This window comes from Amblyomma mixtum, chromosome 4 (assembly GCF_055824585.1).
Source record: "Amblyomma mixtum isolate Tamu chromosome 4, ASM5582458v1, whole genome shotgun sequence".
Taxonomy (NCBI): domain Eukaryota; kingdom Metazoa; phylum Arthropoda; class Arachnida; order Ixodida; family Ixodidae; genus Amblyomma; species Amblyomma mixtum.
The window spans coordinates 153,265,213-153,290,586 of NC_143015.1; the positions used below are offsets into that span (position 1 = coordinate 153,265,213).

Here is a 25,374-nt window from a genome sequence, read left to right on the forward strand (position 1 = left end):
CCACTTCTATGTTAAAACGACGAAGAAACCGAGCGCGGCTGAAAAATGTGTTCCGCAGTATATTCATTTATAATTATACGTACATGAAGAGCAAGATACCGAATAACACGCTACATAACTGCTGTCAGTGCTTCTCTTAGGAGTTTTCTAGAAATTACCGGCATACGCAACCTCACAAAGAGGACAGAACTACTCGAGGATACCAGAAAAAGTCGAACACAAAAACTCAACTACGGCGAGGCACTCTAGTAAAATGTTTCTTGTTACCTAAACCAGAAGCTAACCGTGCAAGAAATCATAAGGTAAAGAATTTTTATGCCACTGGCCTGTTGCCAATTTTTATGCCTCTGGCCAAAGCCCATTGTTGCCAGCTGCTTTTTATTTTTTTAGGTTGTATCCTGCTGTAGGCATGAGTAAAAAGGAGAGAGCGACTACAACTCAAGTTTTCTCAAGCTTTAGTGCGTATACTGTCGTTACACACCAGATTGTTCCTTCTTGATCACTGAAAAAGAACTGGTGCCTCGCACACAGCTGGTACGGCGACTTGATACATTTTTAAGCGCGCTTGAACGTGGCTTCATGCTCAGCCACCAGAACGAAGAAATAAATGCATTACTTACCTTCTATTGCCGGTTCCCTAGATGGAGCTGCTGTATAAATAATAATGGGACAAAATGCGAGGATTTGAGCGACTTTTAATTTTTCGCTTCACTATTTCACACATAGCGCTAACGAGCTCAATCACACGCCAGTCACCGGTTGCTGCGGGAATGGCGATGAGCATATATATATATATATATATATATATATATATATATATATATATATATATATATATATATATATATATATATATATATATATGTAAGAGAAGACAGCCACAGAAACCACAGAACAGAGGGGATTTTTAATTTATTTATTTTGTGCTGTTGTTTGGTTTAGAATATTACTGAATATGTTATCGCTTAAAGCTAATTGATTAGAAAAGCAGATCCCCTCATTCCCCTTCCCTTCGGTGCTTTTATATATATATATATATATATATATATATATATATATAAGAAGGGGGTGAAGATCGGATGGATCAGGTAGAACATAAACGTAATTCGGTTGACACACGGTAGATTGTTGTTTTTCTACCGTGTGTCAACCGAATTACGTTTATATATATATATATATTTATATATAGGGTGTCCCAGCTAACTTGGACGAAGATTTAAAAAACCTAAGCGTTCTTCAGATCTTTAGAAAGGAAATCGCGTAGATGTTAGGGTTTATCTAAAGCTACAGTAACATTATTTTCGCTCGTCCTATTTGAACAATTAGACGAGATAAACAAATTAACGTTTTAAATATAGCTTGAAACATTCAGGCGTCAATAGGAAAGTTGTAGGGCTACACAAACATTGTCCAACCCAGGCACTTCCAACGAAGTAGACTTAGCGTGGCTGTTTTTATTCGGGATAAACGAAAGCCCGAGGTGTTTAAAAAATGCCACGTGACAGCGCCCTCCGTGCGCCCGAATGCGCCGCAATTACAGCGCTCTCATCCGTGCTTTGTAAAAAGCACCATTCGCTTCGCGCCTTTCATGCTGCCGAATTGTAAAGAAAAAATGGCTGAGGCTTAGCTAAGGTTAAGCCTAGTCAGATGTGAAGCATATTGATGGCTAGGTTTGGTAATACATGGCTTTCCTTGGTTGAATACTTGGTCATTTTAATACAACCACTAGAAGTGTAGCAAGGATTGCCGTGGCAGCTATATACGGGATCATCGGTGAATTCAATGCAGAGTGTACAACCGCTGCCCCAGCACCGGCTACAACAGCATTCTTGGCACCCATGGAAAGTACATTGGAAACACCCTTAGTTATTCCACCACCGCCACCATTCCCTATAGACTGTTTTGATGTACCCCCAGCAGCAGCAGGCAGCGCCTCTGATGTGGAGCCTCCACCGCCGCGGCCGACCGCGCGAGCCGGCAGCCCATCTCTCCTCTGCTGTGACGTCATGTTGTCACGTGGTGTCACGTGGTCACGGCGGTAGCTCCACCGCCGCGCTCGACGGGCTGTAGTGTAGCTCTAGTAATATGCTTTGCATAATAAATCCTGAAAGACAGAGCTCCGCTTTGTGCTTGGTTCCAAGATAAGCGCCAGTGGGCACGGGTGGCAGTTCAAGGAAAGCGCGGTCCCGTTTCTGCGGCGATAATTGCGCTGTCACGTTAGCAGAATGCATGCGGAGGAACGATGGCAATCTCGTGAGTTCGAATTTGTGAGCAAGATCCCAACAAGCAAATACGCATATGGCATGCTTGATAACGTCGTGGGCAAGTGCAGTCACGTTTTTTCGGACTCAACTCAAGAACGGGGCGGCAAATACCCCTCAAAGGAGGCCCATCAGCCAATGGCGTCGATCGACTGTCATGACGTCATGCTTAATAAGTCTGCACATCCTTTCCTGAGGCCGTGTGAGTTTGTAGGTGCAAGGGAAGCGACCACGGTTCAAGAATTGAACCGTGACGTCACGAAACCAGTCGACGCCAACGGCTGGAGAGCCTTCGTTGATGGACATTCACTCCTTCGTTATGGAGTGCTTTCTCTGTATTGCACTGATTGAGATGTATAGCTACCATACGTAATAAAGAGGAAAGTGCGTGAGAGGTTTCTTACTTGGGTGGACACCTGAATAGGGCGAAAGAGAACTTATATAGAGAGCAGATACAGGTAAATAGTCTTTGTATTGGCGTACCCTGATATTAGAATACTAGAACGTTTGCTGCTATACCGACTGTTGCGGAAATATACGCGCCCCGTAAAATGATTCTTTCAGCTAAACGGGCGCATTGTTCGAGCTCAAATTTCGCACAGAAATGGCATTTGGTCGGCAGAATTGTTTAATACCACGTTTGCTTGGGGTACTTACCTGATTTGAAAAGAATAAGTCGGATATTCACTTCGTCTGCGGCGACGACGAAGGAAATTAAGCCGCTCTGTCAGCGATCGCACTGGTGGCGCCATCTCGTTTGTTCGCCGCGAAGTTTAAGCAAATGTGGGGGATGTTTGCGGGAAGTTTGAAGGCTCTCTTTCAAATGTTTTTTAATTGGTCACAAAAAATGCAGTTTGGCAAAAACTGCGCGAAATTCGCAACGTTTCGAATGCCTTTAGCAATAAATTTTTTCGAGCTTCGAGTGTCGTCTGCTTTCGTCTGTTCGCTACCGACTGCAGCTTCTGAGTCTGTGCTTTCAGTCTTGCCTTCTTTCGTAAAGTACGGAAGCTTACTACCGACAAATGAGACCGTACACTGACGAATAGAAGGCCATGGCCGTGTCATGGATGTGCGCATCCAATTCCATGCGCTTCGTGCGTAAGAAGTTTCGTGCGGAGTTCCATCGTCGACCGCCGCATCGAGAATCTCTGAAAAGGTGCGTCGACAAGTTTCTGTCAACTGGAACTGTCGGAAGAACGAAAAGATGCGATGTTGGAAGCTCCAGGAGTTTTATTGCTGATGCAATTGAGGGCGCTTTCGACTCAAACCCACGGCTTTCCTGCCGACGCGCAGGTTTGCTATTCGGCACCACAGCGTCAACAGTGAGCCGACACCTTAGGAAGAAAGGGCTGCGTCCTTTCAAAGTTCGCGTGCTCCAAGAGCTTACCGCCCAAGACCTGGCACAACGATTGGAGTTCTGTCGCGCAGAACAGAGAAGAATTGCTGCAGACCCTCGACATCTGCAGTTCATACTGTTCACTGATGAATCTATTTTCCATCTTGACGGCGCAGTGAACAGGCAAAATACGCGCCAGTGGTCCCGGGAAAACCCCAGGTTTTCAACAACACGTCCTGTTCACTCTCCAGGTGTGGCAGTTTCGTGCGGGATTTGGAGAGAAGGGGTCGTAGGACCATTTTTTTTCAGTGATACTGTCACTGCCGACTCTTACCTGTCGCTGCTGCAGAACGATGTTCTGCCTGAACTGAACGAAAGACACATGCAGCAAGAGGTGTGCATTTTCCAGCACGACGGTGCCCCAGCGCACTACGCCTCAAAGGTTCGGCGTTTTTTGGATGAAAATACCACGCGCAAGTGGATGGGCCGCGGGTCCGAAAACATGCCCTGGCCTCCGAGGTCACCTGATTTCACCCCGTGCGATTTTTTTTGTTTGGGGCTTCATAAAATCGCTTGTATACAGCGCCGACACACTGACGAGCATCGCTGCGCTCAAGGCCCGCATTGGGGACGCGTTTGACCAGATCACTGATGAAATGCGGGCAAACGTGTTCAGAAACTATGAAGAGCGCCTGGAGTGGTGCATCCAAGCCAACGGCGGCCACTTTGACGTCTGAGCTGCACATGATCTCAAGAACAAGTCGCGAAACGGCCCTTATCAGGGCCACCAAAATCCTGCCTGGTGGGAGCTAACGCACCGCCGCTACTCCTTACCCGATCCTCTGCAAATAAAGGAGAACGAAATGGTATCTACACAGATAGCATAATGCAAAAATGCTTTCAGGAGGTTGTCAGAGCGCTCATAGCGTTTATTCTGTGGCAGTGTACGGCATCAAACTGCACCGGTAGCGAACAGACGAAAGCAGACGACACTCGAAGCTCGAAAAGATTTATTGCTAAAGGCATTCGAAACGTTGCGAATTTCGCGCAGTTTTTGCCAAACTGCGTTTTTTGTGACCAATTAAAGAACATTTGAAAGAGAGCCTTCAAACTTCCCGCAAACATCCCCCACATTTGCTTAAACTTCGCGGCGAACAAACGAGATGGCGCCACCAGTGCGATCGCTGACAGAGCGGCATAATTTCCTTCGTCGTCGCCGCAGACGATGTGAATATCCGACTTATTCTGTTCGAATCAGGTAAGTACCCCAAGCAAACGTGGTATTAAACAATTCTGCCGACCAAATTCCATTTCCGTGCGAAATTTGAGCTCGAACAACGCGCCCGTTTAGCTGAAAGAATCATTTTACGGGGCGCGTATATTTCCGCAACACGCGATATAGTACGGAAGATATCAGAATTTAAGCGCACTTTTTGTTCTACAGTCCGGTGCTGTTTCTCCACTCATATCGTTAAAGGGCAACTGCATAGGTTTTAGAAAGCGATGAGCTTGAAAGGGTTGTGAAACTTCCAGATAAACCAGGTGAAGTCTTTTTGGGCTAGCATTTGAAATGGTAACGTAATCCCCGATTAAGATCACGACGGCCTTCAAGCTTCTCCGCAGCGCACAACGCCGAGTGGGGAGACGCATGATACGTAATCGAAGGTATCGGTACATTTCCAACGCATAAACGCCTGCTTTGAAGTTAAAAAACCAACACCATCGAAGGCAAAGCCCGCCAAACGTTGTTTGGCAGCATCCAACAAGGAAATGCAGGGTGTGGCTGACGGCAGCGGTAATTTCAAATCATACCTTCCATGACGTCACACTAAACTTCCCCGCATTCCTCCAGGGTTTGAGGAGAAGCGCAAAATTCAATCGTCGATTACGTGACTATATTAAATGCTAGTGCAAAAAAAACTTGGTATGCTTTACCTGCAGCCTATTCAGATTTGAATCCTTGAATATCGCAAAAATCTCAAGAAGTGGTGCAGCTGCCCTTTAAGGAAACTTCCCCCGAGTATTTGGCGCATGACAAATAGCCTGCGGCAGCAATCAGTGAAGGTCATTTCCTTCCGATTGTGCTCTATGGGACTCATATTATGGAGTTTTATTCCTGCCTCTAATACGAGGACCGTTTGAGTGCTCAAAGGGTATCAAAACCTGGTCTAGCACTCATGGGCCTAAGAGAAGATAACAGCTGTGTAATACAGCAGCTATATCGGATAGTCAAAATTCCTACTGCAATGAAAGAAAAAAGTACAAAAAAGAGAAAAGCCTTACCCGCAGTGGAAACATCTGTTAACGTGTGGTACTCTGAAAGAAATGTAATACGCAAACTGCGTGAGAGATTGTCCAGGTGATAAGAGAGGTTTAGATAACTGCAGTGCCGCTGCAGATGTAACAATGCATATTGAGGATGGGAAGTATTTTTGCGGCTTATCTGTTTGTTTGTTTTTAATCTAATGAGAGTCACATAATTGGGGTTCCAGTAAACGGAGACATGTAACTGGCAAAAAAAAAACAATCAGTGTGCATGTCGAAATACATAAAGCAGGCATGGAAAACCGATGCTGCTGCAATATTCGGCGGCTAAGCGTGACAGGCATGTGGGATGTCAGTACAAGCAATCCCCCCCTCGCGAGTCTATACTCCGTTTCATACATAGCAGTCAACGCTGCCAAAGGTACGAAAGTAGTCCGCTGCAAAAAACAAGCGAAATGTATCCATCCGCCTCGCGTCGTGGCTGAGTGGTACGAAGCGCGCGCCTGTATATTTTATAAGGAGCCAAGGGTCGACTCCCGGCTTGGCTGGTTTTTTATTTTTTTATTTTTCTTAAAAGATTCATTAGGTAGAAACTCGAAACTGTCAAACAATAATACCTACTTTGAAAAACACAGCGCTGTTTACTTGTTTCGAAGGGAAAAGGCAGGCATACATACGATGTAACTTGAGTCGGATGGCGTTGAGTGCAAAGCTGTCATATTTAACACTGAGAGCTAGATATTGTCACCTTGCTAGGTCGTTTTTGCGGTGATCTTATTCTAGTAGAGAGACCTTTCTTGAACCTCGCAACTGTCCGAGGGCTCACCCCGGTCATCTCGCCCACAGTTTCGAGTACTTCACGCACAGTCTTCTCCGGGAAGCGCTTCCTTACGCTAGAGTAAACGTTGACAATCACCTGCTTGCAGTCTTTCGAAATTTTCGGAGACTTCAGCTTGGAGAATAGGCGAGCAGATGATGTTTTTGAAGCCGCAGTGGGCGAAGAAAACAAGCGAGTAGGATATAGCGGTGCCATTTTCGCAGACTCAAACCGAAAGCCGAAAGCAGACGACATCACCGGCCGGCCTAGCTGCGAAAACCTGATACAGGAGCAGCCGGAAAGGCACTCTGTTTTGAAGAACATAAAAAGAGCAATCTTTTTGCAAAATAAAATTTTCATTATTATGCTACAATATCGACCGACATTTACTTTAATTTTAAGTTCATTACTCTTTTCACTTTCGACGCACTACATTACGATGCGGACGAGGAGCGCGAACAGGCGCCGCAGCCTTCGCTGTGTTTACTGCTATGTATGAAACGGAGGATAATTCCACTCTCCGCATACCATGAACATGAGCCAGCTCGAGGAAACACCACACGTAACAAACTTCCACTTAGGTTAGTTAGTGGTTCATATCAAATAAACTGAAAAGCTGCCCAGTGGGACGAGAAGCCAAAGGCGAACCCCGTTGAGTCGCGCCTTTAGTTTAGCTTATGCCGCCACCTCCAAAGTCGGATACAACTTAAGTCTGCTGTGAAGCAACTCCCACATTCAGCCTACGCGCACAGAATTACTCCACGACGAAAAAGTAGTCCGCTGGATAAACGTTTCTTGTCGCGTAAATAAGAAGGTTACCACAAGAAAGAGATTATGAGCTCTATAATTTTGACACCTGGATTGATTGATATAGTAAAACATTAAAAAGCTGATTTCGCTTACGGTCGCAATTGGCCAGCGGAGTAATAGAGAACGCCAGGGATCACGGCCCAGTGTTAGCAGCTGCTGTTTTTTTAAGTTGTATCCCACTACAGCGCTTAACACAACCGCCAGCCGCTAGCGCGCATGCGCGCACGGCCCATAGGGGCCAGGTACCCCAGCGCATGACCACCTACACATGCTCACTTGCGTTCATGAAAGAATTTCCAAAACAGTCGCTGACTATAGTCGACTGGTCAGAGTGCCTGAAAAGCATGAACAGCCTGATGAATAAGCATTAAAGTCACCGCTGAAATACGTCGCATCAGCAATGACCTCCTCTCTTATTCCCGTGCCACCGCGGTGGCTCAGTGGTTATGGTGCTCGGCTGCTGGCCCGAAAGACGCGGGTTCGATCCCGGCCGCGGCGGCTGAATTTATTTGGAGGAGAAATTCTAGAGGTCGAAATTTCCGGAGCCCTTCACTACGGCGTCCCTCATAGCCTGAGTCGCTTTGGGACGTTAAGCCTAATAAACCAATCAAACCACCACCTGCACGTTCCGCTCATGCGCGATCACAAGTGAGGAATCAGTTTGTCCTCAGCGGCAACGCATTTCTTTCAGAGGTGATGTTAATAGAAGCTGTGTAGGTATGAAATACATTTGTAGCCGACTGGAAAGCCTGAGAGAACGAAAGTGAGGGGTGGGGGGGGGGGGGGGGGTGTAAGGTTAGAATATTGCTCCCCAGTCCATGTTTAAATTTCCCGCTATTCGCCATTGGCTGAGACAATGACGTGCCGTGGATTGCAGCCAATAAGGAGAAGTAAACGCGGGGATTGGCGTAGCTTCAGCCAATGGAGTAGCTTCAGCCAACCTCACCTGAAGGCGTCGCTCCTGCTCCGGAACCAACGTAGCTGTAGTAGCTCTGTGAGCAGGCTGATGCGTCTGTGCTATAGCCTGGAACTGAAAATAAGAGAAGGAGAGAACCAATTCAGATAACCTCGCTTTGCAGAAACATTTCGCGCGCTAGGAATGTGAATTAATAATTACCGCTTCCAAATATCATTTCCGGAGCACACAAGGCATACAATGGCTCGAAACTTCAGCTATTTAGGATTGCATAGTAAGAAGCTGCGATGTCATATTCTTTCGCTGAGCACGCCAAAGTACTATTTATACACCCGATTCCAAACTTTTGTGAATCCCGTGGTATAAGCGTGAAGGAATGAATGGAAAGAATCGTTTTCGTCGCTTATTTGGTACAGGATATGGTACTATGTGACAACACAGAACGAAATGTACATCGGTAGAGGGTTAGGTTAGGTTAGGTTAGGTTAGGTTAGGTTAGGTTAGGTTAGGTTAGGTTAGGTTAGGTTAGGTTAGGTTAGGTTAGGTTGGGTTGGGATGGGTTGGGTTGGGTTAGGTTGGGTTAGTTAGGTTAGGTTAGGTTAGGTTAGGTTAGTCCGCTTCCTGGACAAATGAGTTTTCATGTTCGCGCTCACCATTACTACCCTCGTCACTTTACGCCCTCTCCGCCCCTTCCTCCTAGCAGAAAAGGCATGCAACACCTACACTCTAAACTCAAATGCGCCTGTAAGGGTGTAAAAAGAGAGTAAACCTGTCCTCTAGCGCCCTCCCTTTTCTCAAAGGGAGGGCTTCCTCTCGAAGCAAAAGGAGGACAGCTTACTCTCCTTTTATTGCGTAAGCAATACTACGTCAGGTTTCGAGCCGTCGCGGTTGAACTTCAGCCGCAGCGAGGTAATACAGATGGAGCGCCGCTGCCAAAGCAACCGTTTCAGCGCTTCGGCGTCGCTACATAAAAAAAACTGCGTCGAAGCTGGGAATCGAACCAGGGCCTTCGGCATTTGAAGCGGACATGTTACCACTCCGCCACGAAGGCTCAGGGAATGAGCACGAATAAAGGCGCATCTAGTGAACGCATGGGTTTCATAAACTAAATAAAAGAAATAAAAACAAAAAGTTGGGACAGAAACAAAGAATTTAGCTGAGGTTTAGCTCTGGTGAAACTGGGCAAGTTGCGTAAGCAGCGTCGAGAGCTCGCGACTAGGCGCGCGGCAGCGGGGGCAGCGCAGCGACGGTCCTACCATCGTAACCGGCATTGAGAGCCGTTGCCATAGTAAGTGTTTCCGCTGCGCCCCACCAGGCGGTAAGACCGTCGCTGCGCCTCCGCCGCTGCCGCGCGCCTAATCGCGCGCTCTCGACGCTGCTTACGCAGCTTACCCGGTTTAGCCAGATCTAAACCGCAGCTATTTTTTTTTGTTTCGAGTGTAAAGAGGGGCGCAGCGTTCCCAACGGCATTGGCGAGGCGTCCACTACACTGTATTTTTAGTTACGTCAGCACAAATCGAGGCGAAAAAACTAGGTGGAAGTAAGCGTGGTTTCGATATGTCAGAATAAAGTGCAATATTGAACTGCTGTGTGCGAAAACTGAAGCTGTTCTTACGTAGCCGACAAGTGCGGATCTGCTAAAGTTTTAGCTAACATGCACACTCTCGCAACCCAGGTTTGCAAGAATGTTTGGTCAAACGTTTAAGAGAACCCCCCCCCCCCCCCAAGGTGGAGCAGATTTGTAATAAGGGAGTAATTACACATGGACATCCACCCGAGCGCTGCCAAGAATATTTTTACGAAGAGCTAATGAAGTCGGTATACAAGTCCTAGAGCTCGACGAAAGCCGTATGTATTATTTTCTTCAAGGTTAGCCACTTGGACTCAGTGCGACGTGTGCGGGCACAAAAGGCGCTGTGTTACGAGCGAAAGCTCTGCTAAGCATAGTATCCACTGCCTGAAATAAAATGAAGGTCAGGTCCAGAGTAAGGGTCAAGCGTCAAGGTCAAGGTACCCAGTGTCATATGATCACGTTGTCATAGTACCCAAGCTTGCACCATGCCACAACGCAGTTAAGCATGGTTTGACCTTCTGAGGCATTGAAGGTCATTGTCGATGTGGTGCCCCCTGTCTCAAATCAAATGTCAAGGTCAAACGTCAAGGTCAGGTACCCAGTGTTATATGATCACGTTGCCATAGTAGCAAAGCTTGGACCATGCCACAAAGCAGTTAAGCTCGGTTTGACCTTGTGAGGCATTGAAGGTCATTTTCGATGTGGTGCCCACTGTTTAAAATCAAATGTCAAGGTCAAAGGTCGAGGTCAGGTACCCAGTGTTATATATCACGTGGTCATACTGTCATAGCTTGAGCCATACCACAACGCAGATAAGCTCTGTTTGACCCTGTGAGGCAGTGAAGGTGATTAACGTCTCGAATCAAATGTCAAGGTCAACAGTAAAGGTCAGGTACCCAATGGTCATAGTAATATGATCAAGTGGTCATACTACCATAGCTCGAGCCATACCACCACGCAGTTAATTAAATTCAGTTTGACCCTGTTAGGCACTGAAGGCCACTGTCTATGTGGTGCCCACTGTCTCAAATCAAAGGTCAAAATTAGGTACCCAGTAGTCAGTGATACGATCACGTGGTCATACTACCATAGCTTGGGCCATACCACCATGCAGTTAAGTTTGGTTTGACCTTGTGATGCATGGTAGGTCATTATCCCCATCGAAATCGGAAGTTGTACCGCAAGGAGTAGATCTCTCGCTCTTTTAAAAACAAGACACGCTTTATCTACCAGATATATATGACTGTCTAACAACCAGCAAATAAATTGCATATTTAACTCCATCTTTAGCGATTGTAATATCTTTACCATTGTATACTCTGACCGTGAGATCCTGTGACCAGAGGTAAATCGCCGCATTACAGCGCACGGTAGTTCTAAGACTCGGGCCTCGACTGTAATATTGTACACAGTTCATCGACGGCTTTCAGTGACCAACTTGATTTGCGCTAGCGCTTAATTGAAGGTACTTCAATAGGTATGACATGAACTACGCATTTAACTTAACCAGCTTTTGAGCCGGCAGGAACTCTTCAGCACATCCGATGGAACTGCAGCAACGCCGTCTCGATACTGGTCAGCTTGCAGGAAATTCTGCGTTCAACCGACACCTTGGAGCAAACTTCCGTCTATTCTTCTTGCAGCACGCGCTCAATCTGCCCTCGTCTAATGCCTGTTTTTAATTGTTTCGTTTGTCATTTTTGTTAAGTTTGCCTGTGTCTATAGATTACTGCGTCCTAACGACAAAGACACCAGGCCTGCAGGTGTCGCCACCACCGGTCTATTTCGCAAGTATACTCGATACGTCGAGCGAATTTTTTCCGCGCGGATCTCAGAGCCAATGCTATGCCGCCATTCACTTCGATGCGGCGATCACGATGTTCTTTTCGGTGTAGACGCCGCAAGTTTGAATTGGATGGCGGGAAAGTGTGCATACAATTTTCTCAGCAGTAACTGTCTCGCTGACAACAAATATTGGGATAGATTCTCCTCGGTTTAATTTAAAGAAAAAATGATAAAAAAAGGACGATTGTGAGGTTTGGAAAGCAGGCTACGTAGTCCAACATTGCACCAACCTTGGTGATCGAAGGAGACTCCGTACGGCATCTGGGCCTGCATCTGCGGCGCGTCTGAAATTGCATGGGGAAAAAAAGTTACAGGCGTTACAGACTAGAAGAATAAGAATAGGGTGGAGCGCATATGGCAGGTTCTCTCAGATCATGAATGGCAGTTTGTCAATATCCCTCAAAAGAAAAGTATACAACAGCTGTATCTTACCGGTACTCAGCTATGGGGCAGAAACGTGGAGGCTAACAAAGAGGGTTCAGCTCAAGTTAAGGACAACGCAGCGAGCTATGGAAAGAAAAATAATAGGTGTAACGTTAAGAGATCATAAGAGGGCGGAATGGGTGAGGGAACAAACGCGGGTTAATGATATTTTAGTTGAAATCAAGGGGGAGAAATCGGCTTGGGCAGGGCATGTAATGCGAAGGCAAGATAACCGCTGGTCCTTAAGGGTAACGGAGTGGATTCCAAGAGAAGGCAAACGTAGCAGGGGACGGCAGAAAGTTAGGTCAGGCCTTTGCCCTGCAGTGTGTGTAGTCAGGTTGATGATGATACGAAAGAATTCCTTTGCCTCGTGAGTGGCGTGTACAGGACTTGCCGGCACAGTGTGTCCGCACGAACTGTCAGTCATCCACTATAGAGGTAATTAATAGAGTAGTTGTTAAATAATTATTACATCGGCTACATTGATTAACTTAAGGAATTAATTTTTGTTGAATTAGTCAATTCGCAAATTAATCGGTAATTTAATCGAATTGATTTATTAGTTAATTGCCGAATTTATTAAATAAATATTTAGATACAATTACATTTAACTAAGACGTTAGCATGATAAATTGCTTGTTTGGATAATTGGTCAAATAAATTTGTGAATTAAATTAGCGCACTACTTCACACAACCATCTGCAATATGATCGAATCGATGAATTGCTTAATTACTGAATTGGTCAAATGCTAAATTAAATTGACTATTTAATTAATTTCTACTTTGGTGTGCTTACTAGACGCTCTGGCAACGGGACCCACGTCTTCGGATGGGGTGAAGAACCGAAGTTAGGAGCGAAAACACGACTTATGAACGGCAAGGGCATAAAGAAACGAACACGCAGCGACATAAACGGTAGCGGTAAGAGAAATACCTTCGCATCACTGCACCTAAGCAGACTTAAAGGGCAACTGCACCACTTTTTGAGAATTCCGATGTATTGAACGATTCAAAAACAATAGAGGCGGTAGGTAAAGCATGCCAAGTGTTTTTGCGCCAGCATTTTATATAGTGACGTAATCGACGATTTAATTTTACGCTACTCTTCAAAGCCGCCGCGGTGGCTCAGTGGTTATGGTGCTCGGCTGCTGATCCGAAAGACGCGGGTTCGATCCCGGCCGCGGCGGTCGAATTTCTTTGGAGGAGAAATTCTAGAGGCCCGTGTACTGAGCGATGTCAGTGCACGTTAAAGAACCCCAGGTGGTCGAAATTTCCGGAGCCCTCCACTACGGCGTCTCTCATAGACTTAGTCGCTTTGGGACGTTAAACCCCAGAAACTAAACTAAACTAAGCTACTCTTCAAAGCACCGGAGGAGTGCGGGGAAGCTTGACGTGACGTCACGGAAGGTAAGATTTCAAACTTCCGCTACAGCCAACTACACCCTTCCGTCCCTCGTTAAATGCTGTCAAACAACACTCGGCGGCCTTTGCCTTCAGTGGCGTCGCTTTTTTTTTCGTTCATAGCAAGCGTTTATACGTTGGAAATCTACAGATACCTTCGATGACGTCATCATGGGCCCGCCGCTCGACGCTGTGCACTGCGGAGAAGCTTGAACGCCGTAGAGATTTTAATCGGCGATTACGTCACCATTTCAAATGCTAGCAAGTTTCACACTGACCCCTTTAAGCGCATCGAGTTTTAAAACCTTAGCAGTTGCCCTTTAAGTGCACCCCTGGAGTTATTAGGTCCCCAGACAGAATGAGTCTTTGGGACATTTAAGCCTTTTAGGGGAAAAGAAGGCCGGGCTTATGCGATTCGGGCAATGTTGCCTACTTACACTGCTGTGGCGGTGGTGCCATGTGCATCATACCGGGAGGGGCGTAGAAAGAAGCTGCAACAAACGAGTCGCACGCATTTGACAGCACTGTCGTACTTTGAAATGTCAATGCCAGTGATGTTAAAGTACGCCGCTTTCCTAATATCCTGCAGCAAGTTTTTTTCACTAATGCTAAAGCATTACTAGGATATGTCGGCGGCATTCTGTCATCAAAACCGTGTCCGCAGCGATTGTGGGAAACTATAAAAAGATATCGGCTCAGAAGTGGTTAAAATCGAAGGAGGATGATGCGAGGATGCGGAGCGAATCTTTTAGTGCCGTTCGGATCATTAGTTAATTAATTAGAGCCAAAAAAGTGACCAAAAGTGGGCGTGACGCGAAATTTGAATCCCCGGAAGTGCGGTGCCACGTGACACACCATGTGATGTACCACGTGATTGGCCCACGTGACCGAAAGGTAGGCGGAGCCAACGCGTGGCGCGAAATTTTAATGTCCGAAATGAATACCGAGGTGAAACGATGGAGGCTTTCGATCGAAATCTATTCAATAACAAATCATAGAAACGGCAGTAAATAAAGATGAATTAAGGTGCATCAAAGTGAATTAGGGTGAACTAATTTTAAGTTAAGGTGGATTAAGTGGGTATAATGTGACATTATGATGCATTGGACTGAATTAAAGGTGAATGAGAGTAAATCAGTTGTGAATTAATTGGGAACTAAAAGTGAATAGTGGATATCAAAATTCCGCAAGTGCGCTTTCCCGCATAACAATGTCGCCCCAAACAAGATGGCTGACCATCCGTTTCCAGCTCAAACAAAGCAAGAAAGACTGGTTTTTCGTTTGATTCTTCCAAAATACGTTTCTTACATTCTATCCACACCTTTAGCGCCTGTCCTGTAGCCCACGTAGTTCCTTTATAGCGATGTCGGCCATCTTGTTTGGGGCAACATTGTTATGCGGGAAAGCGCACTTGCGGAATTTTGAATATCCCCTATTAAATGAATCATTTACGAATTAAATGAGGACCATTTAAAGGCGGCAAGGAGGCGTTAGTGCTTTCGCATTACTCCAATGCGGTTTCCGCAGCGCCCTCTAACGTTTTTTGGTGCGCTTTGTCGAATCTGGATTATCAGTTGCCAAAATTTGAATTTCAGCGTCTCCGGGGCCTTTCCCTCTCCTCTCGTCACTTTTTTCACGCAGAAAGGTCGGCGCTCCTACACCGGCCCCTCCTCCGGGGGCGGAGCTTCCTGACCCGCCGAAGCTACGCTCCTTATTGGCCGCGGCCGTGGTAGCTGCATGACGTCTGAAAGAATCTAACCAATGGCCACCTCTCAACTTGTGATCGCTGGCGCGAGCGACGGAGGAGGCTGAAAAGGTCGCCGTGAAAGGCCCGCCAACCCAATTTTCGCGCGGCATTGTGGGTTCTCAGCTGCGTGTAGAAGTGTATTCTTAATACGAAAGCATTACTTGGTCATGTCGGCTATTTCGTGTCCGCAAAGCGTGTCGCCAACGATTTCTCCGTTCGTGGGAGAATTAAGGCCGGTTCACATGCAAGCGATTGAGCGGCGCGTCGCAGCGAAAATTTCCAACTTGTTGGAACCTCGCCGCTCATCGCAGCGACTAGGTTTGGTTTGGTTAATTGGGGTTTAACGTCCCAAAGCAACTCAGGCTATGAGAGACGCCGTAGCTCAAAACAAGTTTTTCCGCCGCGGCGGCAGGATTAGCCAGCATTTTCGCTTGCATGTGAAGCAGGCTTTAAGCGAAAAAGAATGATTGTGTGCGATAGAGGATGATGTGAGCATGATGCACGTCAGAATTTGGTCGATTTGGAGTAATTAATTCGAGCCAAAAATGTCACTTAGGTGTCAAAATAGTATCGGACGTCGATATAGTGCGAGGACGCGAAAACAGTACTCGAGGTCAGAATTGCAGGGAAAAAACGCAACCATGTGACAGAAGATGAAACAATCTGATCGATCTTCAGTATTGGTTAATTAGAGGCCAAAAAGGTCGTTTAGGGCAATCGCTTTTTCTAAATTCTAAAAACTGATACAAATATTACTTACTGTGTGCTACACGCCTCTCAATAATTGAAAAGTCTAAATACAACTGTTAAAAAGCTAGCTATTCAATATTAGCTAACCAGCCTGCTAAGTTAGCACGTATCCTGTACGCTGTATCCTGATGTACTACACCGCTGACAATGCAATGCCGAAAAAAGCACTCTTCTAACAATTCAGTATTAGTTAACCACCCTGCTAGTTAACAAGTCTTAGCTGTATCCTGATGTACTACACCACTGAGAATGCAATGCCGAATAAAACGCTCTTCTAAATCAGGAACCCGATTTTTAAAAATTATGTAAAATGCTACACGAAACACCCTGCATATCTAGTCACTAAGCCGAAAGATAAGTGAACAGTTGCGCACCATGCTGCGAGCTCTCTCTCTCTCTCTCAAAATACATGGAAATTCAGAAATAGGTGTTCAGAATTTCTGTGAGCGCCTTTCTAAGAACTTTTCTCATGTTTCAATAGCAACTTCTTGGAAGAGGAGAATATGAAGTACTTACAGGACTGGTCGTACTCTCCTCCAGACTGCATCGCTGGAAGCAGGAAATACTGTTCGTGTTATGCTTTTCCACATTCACGAGACATCGAGTAACACTACATCCAGGTAATGTTCGCAGTAAATATTCATTCTGTGGTCGTTTTAAGGCTACGTTGACGTTCGTCCGGCATCGAAAGGCGCAGTTAACGCAGAGGAAAACGGATTTAAAAACCTTCCCTTCAATCCAAACTCGTGACTTCTTTACCGAAAAGGACGAGTTGCCACCGTTTTTAAGGGACTATAGACAACAAATTTTTGCTCGCGTGTTTTCTTTCAAACGATGCGTTAGACAATTGTACACATCCCGATGAGCACTGAACCTCCCATGGACATCCTGATGACATCCTGAACATCAGCAGGACGTCAAATGGAGTTTCAATGGTCATTGGGTATTCGTATTACGATCGCGGTATTCGTGTACGACCGTGGTATTCGTGTATTCGTGTACGTTGTTTGGGTTCCGATTTTATCCATCGAGCGATAACTGAGACGTGTAGTTGGTGTTAAGGTCACATGAGGCATAAAAAAATCGGCTATATAATTTTTGACGGGCCATTTTTGTCATTGCAGGAATTGGAAGAGGCTGCATTAAATGCCGTACTGAATTAAAACTACATATCGGTGATTATACTACAGTTTCTTTAGTGAATCACGTGACCAAAATATCAACTTGACGTCACTGTCGTCGTTCGGTCGATGAAACCGAAACAGTATGAGAGAAGAAATTGAATTATAAATTATTTAGTGATTGTAGGCAAATACTACCTGGTAATACATTTATTCTAATGCCTAACGTAGCCTTTGAGAGTAGAAAAAGGGCAATAAAATTAGGTTTCTATAGACCTTTAAGTGAATGGTGGTGTAGCATCACCTCCAGGATCAGCGAAAAAAATCGGTATCGATGCATGCATTTTACATACAAAATCGGCCGCTGATGGCGACACCTCTATTGAGCTTTTTGCACTTATAAAGCTTATAAAGGCTCCGGTTTTGGTGAGAATGGTCTCTTTTTTATTCGAACGCGATACCTGATCGATAAAGACCAACTTTTATTTGCCCTCAGAGACCCTTTAAAAGGCATAGATAACACAACAAATTTTTGATAATGCACAGAGCGACTGCCCACATTGTGTATTCACAGTGACCAACGTGTTTCGATTGCTTTGTCCCATCTTTGTAGCGTACAGAGGGGACCGCACTTAGCGAGAACGACTGATTCGATGATTCTGCGCCGCGACTCAAAACCACTTGTTGAAGTGTTCTCGATACGTGTGGGGAACCCTGTACATACTGTCAACAACGGGGATGTTGTAGGCAATATATATAGCCCAAATATGGTGTTTCATGTCAATATTTCATTGCTCAACATTTGCTCATATTGCTCTCAGAGTAGTTTCGCTAGCAGTCCGGATATTGTTGCAAATATTGCTGAAGAAATAATGCAATAAAGCTCACACCAAGTTGCAGGAAAACCTGCAATGACTACAATCACTTCACTACGTCGACTGCAGCTATTGAAGAAGGCCATAAATTTTATGCCGCCTTAGCTGACATTTTATACTGTAAATATTAACACGCCTGTGCTTTTTCTGCGTTTTCCTTTTATTTCGAAGTTCATTTTGTTAGGCCCTGCCCTATATTGTATCAGGTAGTGAGCTTAAATTAAGCTTATCTTCAGCCAATGGTAGCTCGCCGATTAAAGGGCTGATTGATTACTTATCCACTTCTTTTTTGATTGATCTATTGATCTATTCCATCTATTTGATTGGTGGATTGATTTTGACTGATTGATTGGTTTTTATTTATTTATTTATTGACTGATTGATTGATTGATTGATTGATTGATTGATTGATTGATTGATTGATTGATTGATTGATTGATTGATTGATTGATTGATTGATTGATTGATTGATTGATTGATTGATTGATTGATTGATTGATTGATTGATTGATTGATTGTATGGCGCGATTTATTGAGTTATGTTTGAGCAGATTTCATCATCGCTACGAACTTTTACGAAAGCTATCTACTCGAGAAAGCTTTAACCAGTAGTTTTCTTGAGAACGTGTTGCAGGCACGAAAGTACTTACGTTGGTGTCCACTGCTGTAACCTAGGTGGACAAATAACGGCGCCGCACACTATAAGGTATGCAACGGTAGGGAAATTTTTCTGTGTAATTCGCTAACGGTCGGAGACTTTAAATACTGAGATGAAAGCAAAGCAAATAACGCTGAAACTTTTCTGTCCTCACTGTGTCTGCCTTTATAACCTCAAATTCAAAATCAAATGGGTGCTGTGAATTTCTGGAGTCGAAATTTAAAAAAAAAAATAAATGATATGGCCTAAGAAACGCTTTTCGTCGTTGCTGCCATTTGTGCAGCATAAGAAGCCTCATAGGGAAAAAATGTGCAGGCGCGTAAAATTCGATCCATGGAGGAAGTAACCGACAGCAGGCTGGATAATTCCCATTGCCTAGAGTGAAGTAGCTCGCCGATTGAATAGCTGATTGATTACTTCAGCCACTTCTCCTTTGATCGATTGATTGATTGATTGGTCGATTGATTGATTGATTGATTGATTTATTGATTGATTGATTGATTGATTGATTGATTGATTGATTGATTGATTGATTGATTGATTGATTGATTGATTGATTGATTGATTGATTGATTGATTGATTGATTGATTGATTGATTGATTGATCTGGGTAGGTTGCATCGCTATCTCCTTTTACGAAAGCTGTCTGCTCGAGAAAGACAATAAAGGCAAATAGGCGCGTAAAATTCGATGCATGGAGGGAAGCGAACGTTGCAAGGCTGGATGATTCCCGTTGCCTAGAGCGAAGTGACGCCATCAGACATCTGCTCCGGCACTGCTTAACAAAGGCCGCAAGTTTTGTGAGTGTAATGTTCAGTTGGCTTCACAAGTTTACGTTACGATTATAATCGATATTATATTACGCGTACTTTTCACACAGTGTGCCGCCGACAGAGAGCTCAAGCTGAAACCTGTGCTTACCCGATTCGTTGTAATCCGGTGGAATGTATAGCTCTGCAAAAGAAGGGGCAGTGGTCCCTGTGTCATTTGTTTCACTGAGAAAGACAAGAGCAAATGTCGAGGACATGCGCGCTGACGCAACGCTGGCGGTTCGTTCGAAAGCAAAAGAAAAAAATGGCCTGGCTTAGATTATGGTTAAGCCTAGGATGCGAAGCATAGTTTTGCGGTCTGGCGAGCCGCCCTGTCCCTGGCCGACATCTCGCTGCTCAACTGACTCAACGAGTGCGTCGCCTTTTGCGTGACCTCAGTATCTCCTAGCGGTAGGAGCGGGAGTTAGGCCGCCGGCGGATGCTGCGCGTCCGCAAGCGAGCGCACGAGGCCCCAGCTTTCACAGCTGTTGTGACGTCATATCACGTGGTGCGCTGATGAAGGTCAAGTGGTAGCTACGCGGCCGTGCGCGGCGCAGCAAGGAAGAGCTCGGTTGTGCGAGTAATATGCTTCGCATAAAAAGTTAGGCAGCGGTTGAACTCTGCCCAAAATAGTCACGTAGCGAAAGCTACATAAACAAGCGATGTCGGCCGGCCGGATTGTCAGAAGCGGCTTGCCGCCATGTTCGAAGATGCAGTTCACTATATGTGCGCTCCTCAGCGTGCTCTCCTTCCTGCATAGCGTCCAAGTCAAGCGCACAGCTCTGGCTGTATAGTATACCCCATACCTGACCTCACAACTGTGAATTGAATCACGTGATTACCACGCGGCTTTCTCACTGCCTCTGCCGGCAACTTGCAAGGTCAAAATTCAATGTCAAAGTTCAAGATCAAAGGTGAAGGTTATTTTTAATTTCGCTGGTTCCTTTTCTTTGCTTCTTTACCTGCCTTTTTTGTCATTTATCTTGATTCACTTTTCTACTTCCCCCTTTTTGATGTAGCCCTTCTGCTTTCCTAAGCCCATAATCTCGTGTTTTTTTTTCCCTTTCCTCCTCGCTTTCGTTTCTTGTCTCTTCTTCCTTCCTACAGATCCCCGCACCTTCCCTCCTCCCGGCTGCCTGCGAGCCTGTCTGAAGAATCTGGGCACGCTGGACCCATCCCTGTTTCATGTTCATTTCGTTCTTCTTAACTGTTAATCCTTCAGGGGCGTCTTGCCCTAAAGATAATTTTTGCCCGGCCATCATTTGTGCCTTCTTTTTTTCTCTTGTAATTGGTTTTTCTTAATTTTTTTCTTGGGCGTTGGCCCCTTTTGTTTTATTTTCAATTGGTTCGCCTGCGATAACCTCTGGTTGGGTGCGGGCTTCCTCTAACACTTTATTTTATTTGATTTCGCGAGAGTTCTTCACTAAAGGATCAAAGGTGGTCCTCTAAGCGGTCCACACATGGCTAGGTATATGTGCATAGTAACAACAGCTATGACTTATCTCAAGGTCGTTTCAAGGTCATTCGGAGGCTCACGGAAAATGCGTTCCAGCTATAGTAGCGTAGCTTTCGCTACAAAACCGACGGAGACAAAAATTGACCAATGATTACGTCACTCCTTAATGCGAAACTAGAGCGCAGCTCTGAGCCAGCGGCGGCATAGTTTACCGATGACGTCATCGATGAACAAGCGACGGTACTCGCAACTCTGGCGCCATCTCTTAGAGGGTCGCCGCAGCTGAGCCAGTCTTCAGGCTGCCACCGCACTCACTTCCTCCGCTTTCCTCCTCGCCTCCGCTGCGCTCCCCGTTCGCTCTATTTCATCATCGGCTGTCTGCCGGTTACGCCCTAAGGCCGACGGCGCCGCGCGTTTAAGTGCTGTGTTCTAAAATACTCCGTAATCTGACCTTACCTCGCGCAAAATTGAACGCAGTCGACCACCGATAATTCCAACACTGAGGTGACCGAGAATCTGAATTGTGCAGATTTCTAATTTAAGAGCAAAATTTTTATAAACCTGGTGTTGACGGGCCAAAGCCTCCGGGGTAGTAAACCGGAAGTTCGATTTAAGCGAGTTTCAATCACCGACACGACATTGTATTGCAGTAAAGCACCAGCCTGCAAACGCAAATGCCAAGAAGAGATTTTGTGGCTCCCATTCCTTCGGCGATGAAAAATGTCATGCCCGGGATTACACGTGTGCCATCAGCATTGAAGAGCGCTATATGTGCAAGTTGTTCTCGGATAAGTCACGCTAGTAATGATAGCACCAATAAGTGCGAAAATGTCACCAGTGAGACATTCTAACACCCGCTGCCCTTTAAAAAAATTTTAGACAGTCTATGGACTTCTGTCTATAAAGTCTATATAGAAAGCTATAGACTGTCTATAGACAATCTATAGATTTATGGCCATACACTTCTAGTAACTTCTGTCTATAGACTATGAATAGACAAAGAAAAATATCTTAAGACTCTCTATGGACCATTTTTATAAGGGTGTACAAATATGAGAAACTTTTAGTTGCTGGAAACTGGTAGGCCGCCACAAGAACGCAGGAGAGCTTGTTAAACGATTCTTTGCGGGACGTAATCTAAATACGACTTTCTTTTCTTTGGAACGCATAAAACATGTGTGCGGCCGTTTTCCTCCTCTCATGCGCCCATCGTATCTTATGACGACAGCTCATGCGGTCTCACGAGATGCCATCATTTTAAGGTTCCTAGTCTGGCTAAACAGGCGTTAACGAGTCGTAGTCAATGATTCTGATGGTTGGTGTAGTGTAGGTGGCGCTGTGTGACATGCCGCGCCCTACATGCTCTCTAATCATTCCTCCTGGAGCGGGAGCTATATAACAAGCGTCAATAAAGGGCTCGGGGGCTGCTGCAATTGGGACAAAGAATGCACTCTTCTCCGGGAGAGATCCATCGATCTCTTTAACGAAGGCATGGTGTGTCAGTCAATTATTAGATTGCAGAGTAAGAGCGGGTAACTGTTCCCACAACGGCTCGAATTCATCAGCAACGCGGAAGTGGTCTGAGAAACATTCTATGCATCAAATTTTAACATTTGTCGCTCTGAAAGAATGGTGCCAAGTTTGTGACTGTTCGGCGAAAATCTTCCGCCGTAAAATATTTGCCAGAGCCTTCTGAATCTCTAAATTTTGGAATTTCATTTTGACTACCTGGTATCATTCTTAGAAAATAGCGAAACTATTGCTCTCTCTACGTCCCTTGCACCGCCGCTTAATAGATGAGATACTGTCAAAACATATAGCCCATATTTGAGACGCCACATCTGCCTGCAATAATTACTTAAAAAGGCGTACTTTGTGTAATCACAGTGTCTTGCTTCTGTAAATGGCCTACGCTTGACGAAGACGAAATGCGTTTAGTCTCGTTCTTCGTTCCTTTGTGAAGTTCAAACAACAGGAGCACATTTCACGTCTATATATTACTAACGTCCAACTCCTAATCATAGCTATCTTCTACCACATTTTCAAACACAATATGCGCGAGGCAACTTTGAAAGTTTACGCAACGCGCAGTTTGAGAGCTTGTAGATACCCCTACAAAAATTTTACAGTCTATAGTCTGTTCCTAGACCTGTGTCGAAAAAGTCAATGGACTCTCTATAGATAATCTATAGATTTATGGTCATACACTTTTAGTAGAATTTTGTCGATAGACTGCGAATAGACCCAAAGAAATCTCTGTAGGAAGGCAATAGAGTCTATAAGAAGTCTGTAGACTCTCTGTAGACCATTTTTATAAGGGATAACCCCCTGTTTACTTACGAGGCACACCCATCATGCTTTCTAGGCACCGGAAAGAAACAAGCAGAGAAAGAAAGATGTTAGCTCGTGTGGTAACTGGGATAAAGTGCACAGTTCTAAATCTAGCTCTGATTTCATAACTTTCTTTCATTACTTTCACGATCCCGTGAGGGTTATTACTAAGGTGTGATTTGGTAACCATGAGCTAACACAATGAAAGATGACCAGTAATACATTTGTTATACCCCCCACATGGTCATATACAGTGTTTCGTACTTATCTGTCTTGGTTGTAAAAAATTGTCCTGCGCAAATTACTTGGTGTTTGGGCTCAAGCACATACCATAGGGCAGCTTATGATAGTCTGCGTTTTTCAATAAATACTTTAAACATCGGAGCTTGCCTGAATTTTCCGGAATCGGCGAAAAACTGCAGTCATCCACGCGGAAAATTTTCGTCTCTCTGAACGGAGCAGCAGATTTGACAGGCTGCGCCATCTGGAGTACTGCGAGACCTTTCCCGGCTCCGAGCAGGGATATCAGTTGCCTGGCAGTTCGCCAGATGGCGGAGCCTCTCAAATTTATTATAACGCTCGCGTGGATGAAAATTCTGCGCGCAGACGACTCGTTTTTCACCGATTCCGGGCAGTCCAGGCAAAATCCGATGTCAAATTATTTATCGAAAAACGCAGACTATCATAAGCTACCCTGCGGTATGGGTTTGAGCAGAATTAGACCAGCGGTTTGCGCAGGAGAATTTTATAAAACCCGGACAAGTAAATACAGAACACCCTGTACATATTTTTAAGTATTCCAAGAAGACCTCGGAGGTGCATTAATGGGAACAGTGCCGGACACACTGACACAGAAGCGGAAGACATGAGCAGGGGTGGCAACAAAGAACGTCATCACGGCAGTACAACGTAGTGCAAAACCGAGGCGTAGAAATAACAAGAACATTAAGGAGAAGAAAGAGAAGGCTTAGGAAGGAAGAAAATCCCACAGGCTATCAGAAGCCATCAAACTGATTCCAGATGTACGGGCAGGCTGCGTCCGGGATGCTTCTCTAGTTCCTCGTATCAACGGCTGTACTATAGCACCTGTGTTTTGCACTGTACGATTCAGAGGATCGAAACCAATTAGCCTGTGTGCGCTAGCCCTCTGCACTAACAGAGCCTCTTTAGTACTAATTCACTGACATGCCTTGAACTGCTCGAGAGCCTTTACAATAAAACCCTGGAAAAGAAACAAAGAAGGGAAACCACAATCGTTTGGCGAATGTTTCGAAAAGTCGACTTACCTCCCCGAGTTGAAAATCATAACTGGTTAAACTAGTCTATGGAACAATTTACCAGTTCATTCCAGTCGAAACCAGTTTGGCCAGTTACGATTCAGGAACTTGTAGGAACGTAACTGCTCAGAAAACAGGGATTTCATTCTGCTAGTATTTCTTACATGTCAGACAGCGGTCTCTTTCCCCCCCCCCCCCCCTCCCATTATTTGCTGCGCATCGTTCTACAAGACTGTTCTGTCATAAGAGCGTTACCATTTCGTGTGGCAGCACTGCTAGCATCCGCAGATGAAAAGCATTTTCCGAGCAGGAAAAAAGAAGTTGATGAAACAAAGCTGTTGTTTACCACTAGTTCGTGCTTCTTAACGAATTTTATGAAAAAATTCACGCAACGAAGGAGAACAGTGAAACGAACTCTTGCGTTCATTTGTGCTCTGTGTTCCCCCTATAGCTGTCTCGCCGCGCTATTTGCCACTATTTTTGTTGGTTTTTCTAAGAAGACCAAACTGAATGCATAGTGAGCACCTCTGCCTAAAGACCTTTAAGATTAGTCTCTGTATCACTTACCGTCTGGATGTTGACCATGCATGTCGTAGCCTATGCACCGACAAAAAGAGAATTTAACAACCGTAAATATAGTACTGAGCATTTTTTTTTTCTGCGCGCGTGTTTACCTTGAACCTAAGCATTGCCAAGAATAAT

General features: G+C 45.2%; 1 protein-coding gene across 1 annotated transcript in view; it reads right to left on the minus strand.

The window, feature by feature from the left end:
* The window catches only part of LOC149348831 (uncharacterized), a 53,710-nt gene that overhangs the window by 25,739 nt on the left and 2,597 nt on the right, over positions 1-25,374 (minus strand). The window contains exons 4-10 of the mRNA XM_089541856.1: positions 25,240-25,269; positions 19,721-19,753; positions 16,662-16,694; positions 14,086-14,139; positions 12,054-12,107; positions 8,436-8,519; positions 5,881-5,913 (exon numbers count right to left, since the gene is read on the minus strand). Of these exons, the coding sequence (XP_089397982.1) occupies positions 5,881-5,913; positions 8,436-8,519; positions 12,054-12,107; positions 14,086-14,139; positions 16,662-16,694; positions 19,721-19,753; positions 25,240-25,269 (321 nt within the window). The remainder of the gene's footprint in view (positions 1-5,880; positions 5,914-8,435; positions 8,520-12,053; positions 12,108-14,085; positions 14,140-16,661; positions 16,695-19,720; positions 19,754-25,239; positions 25,270-25,374) is intronic.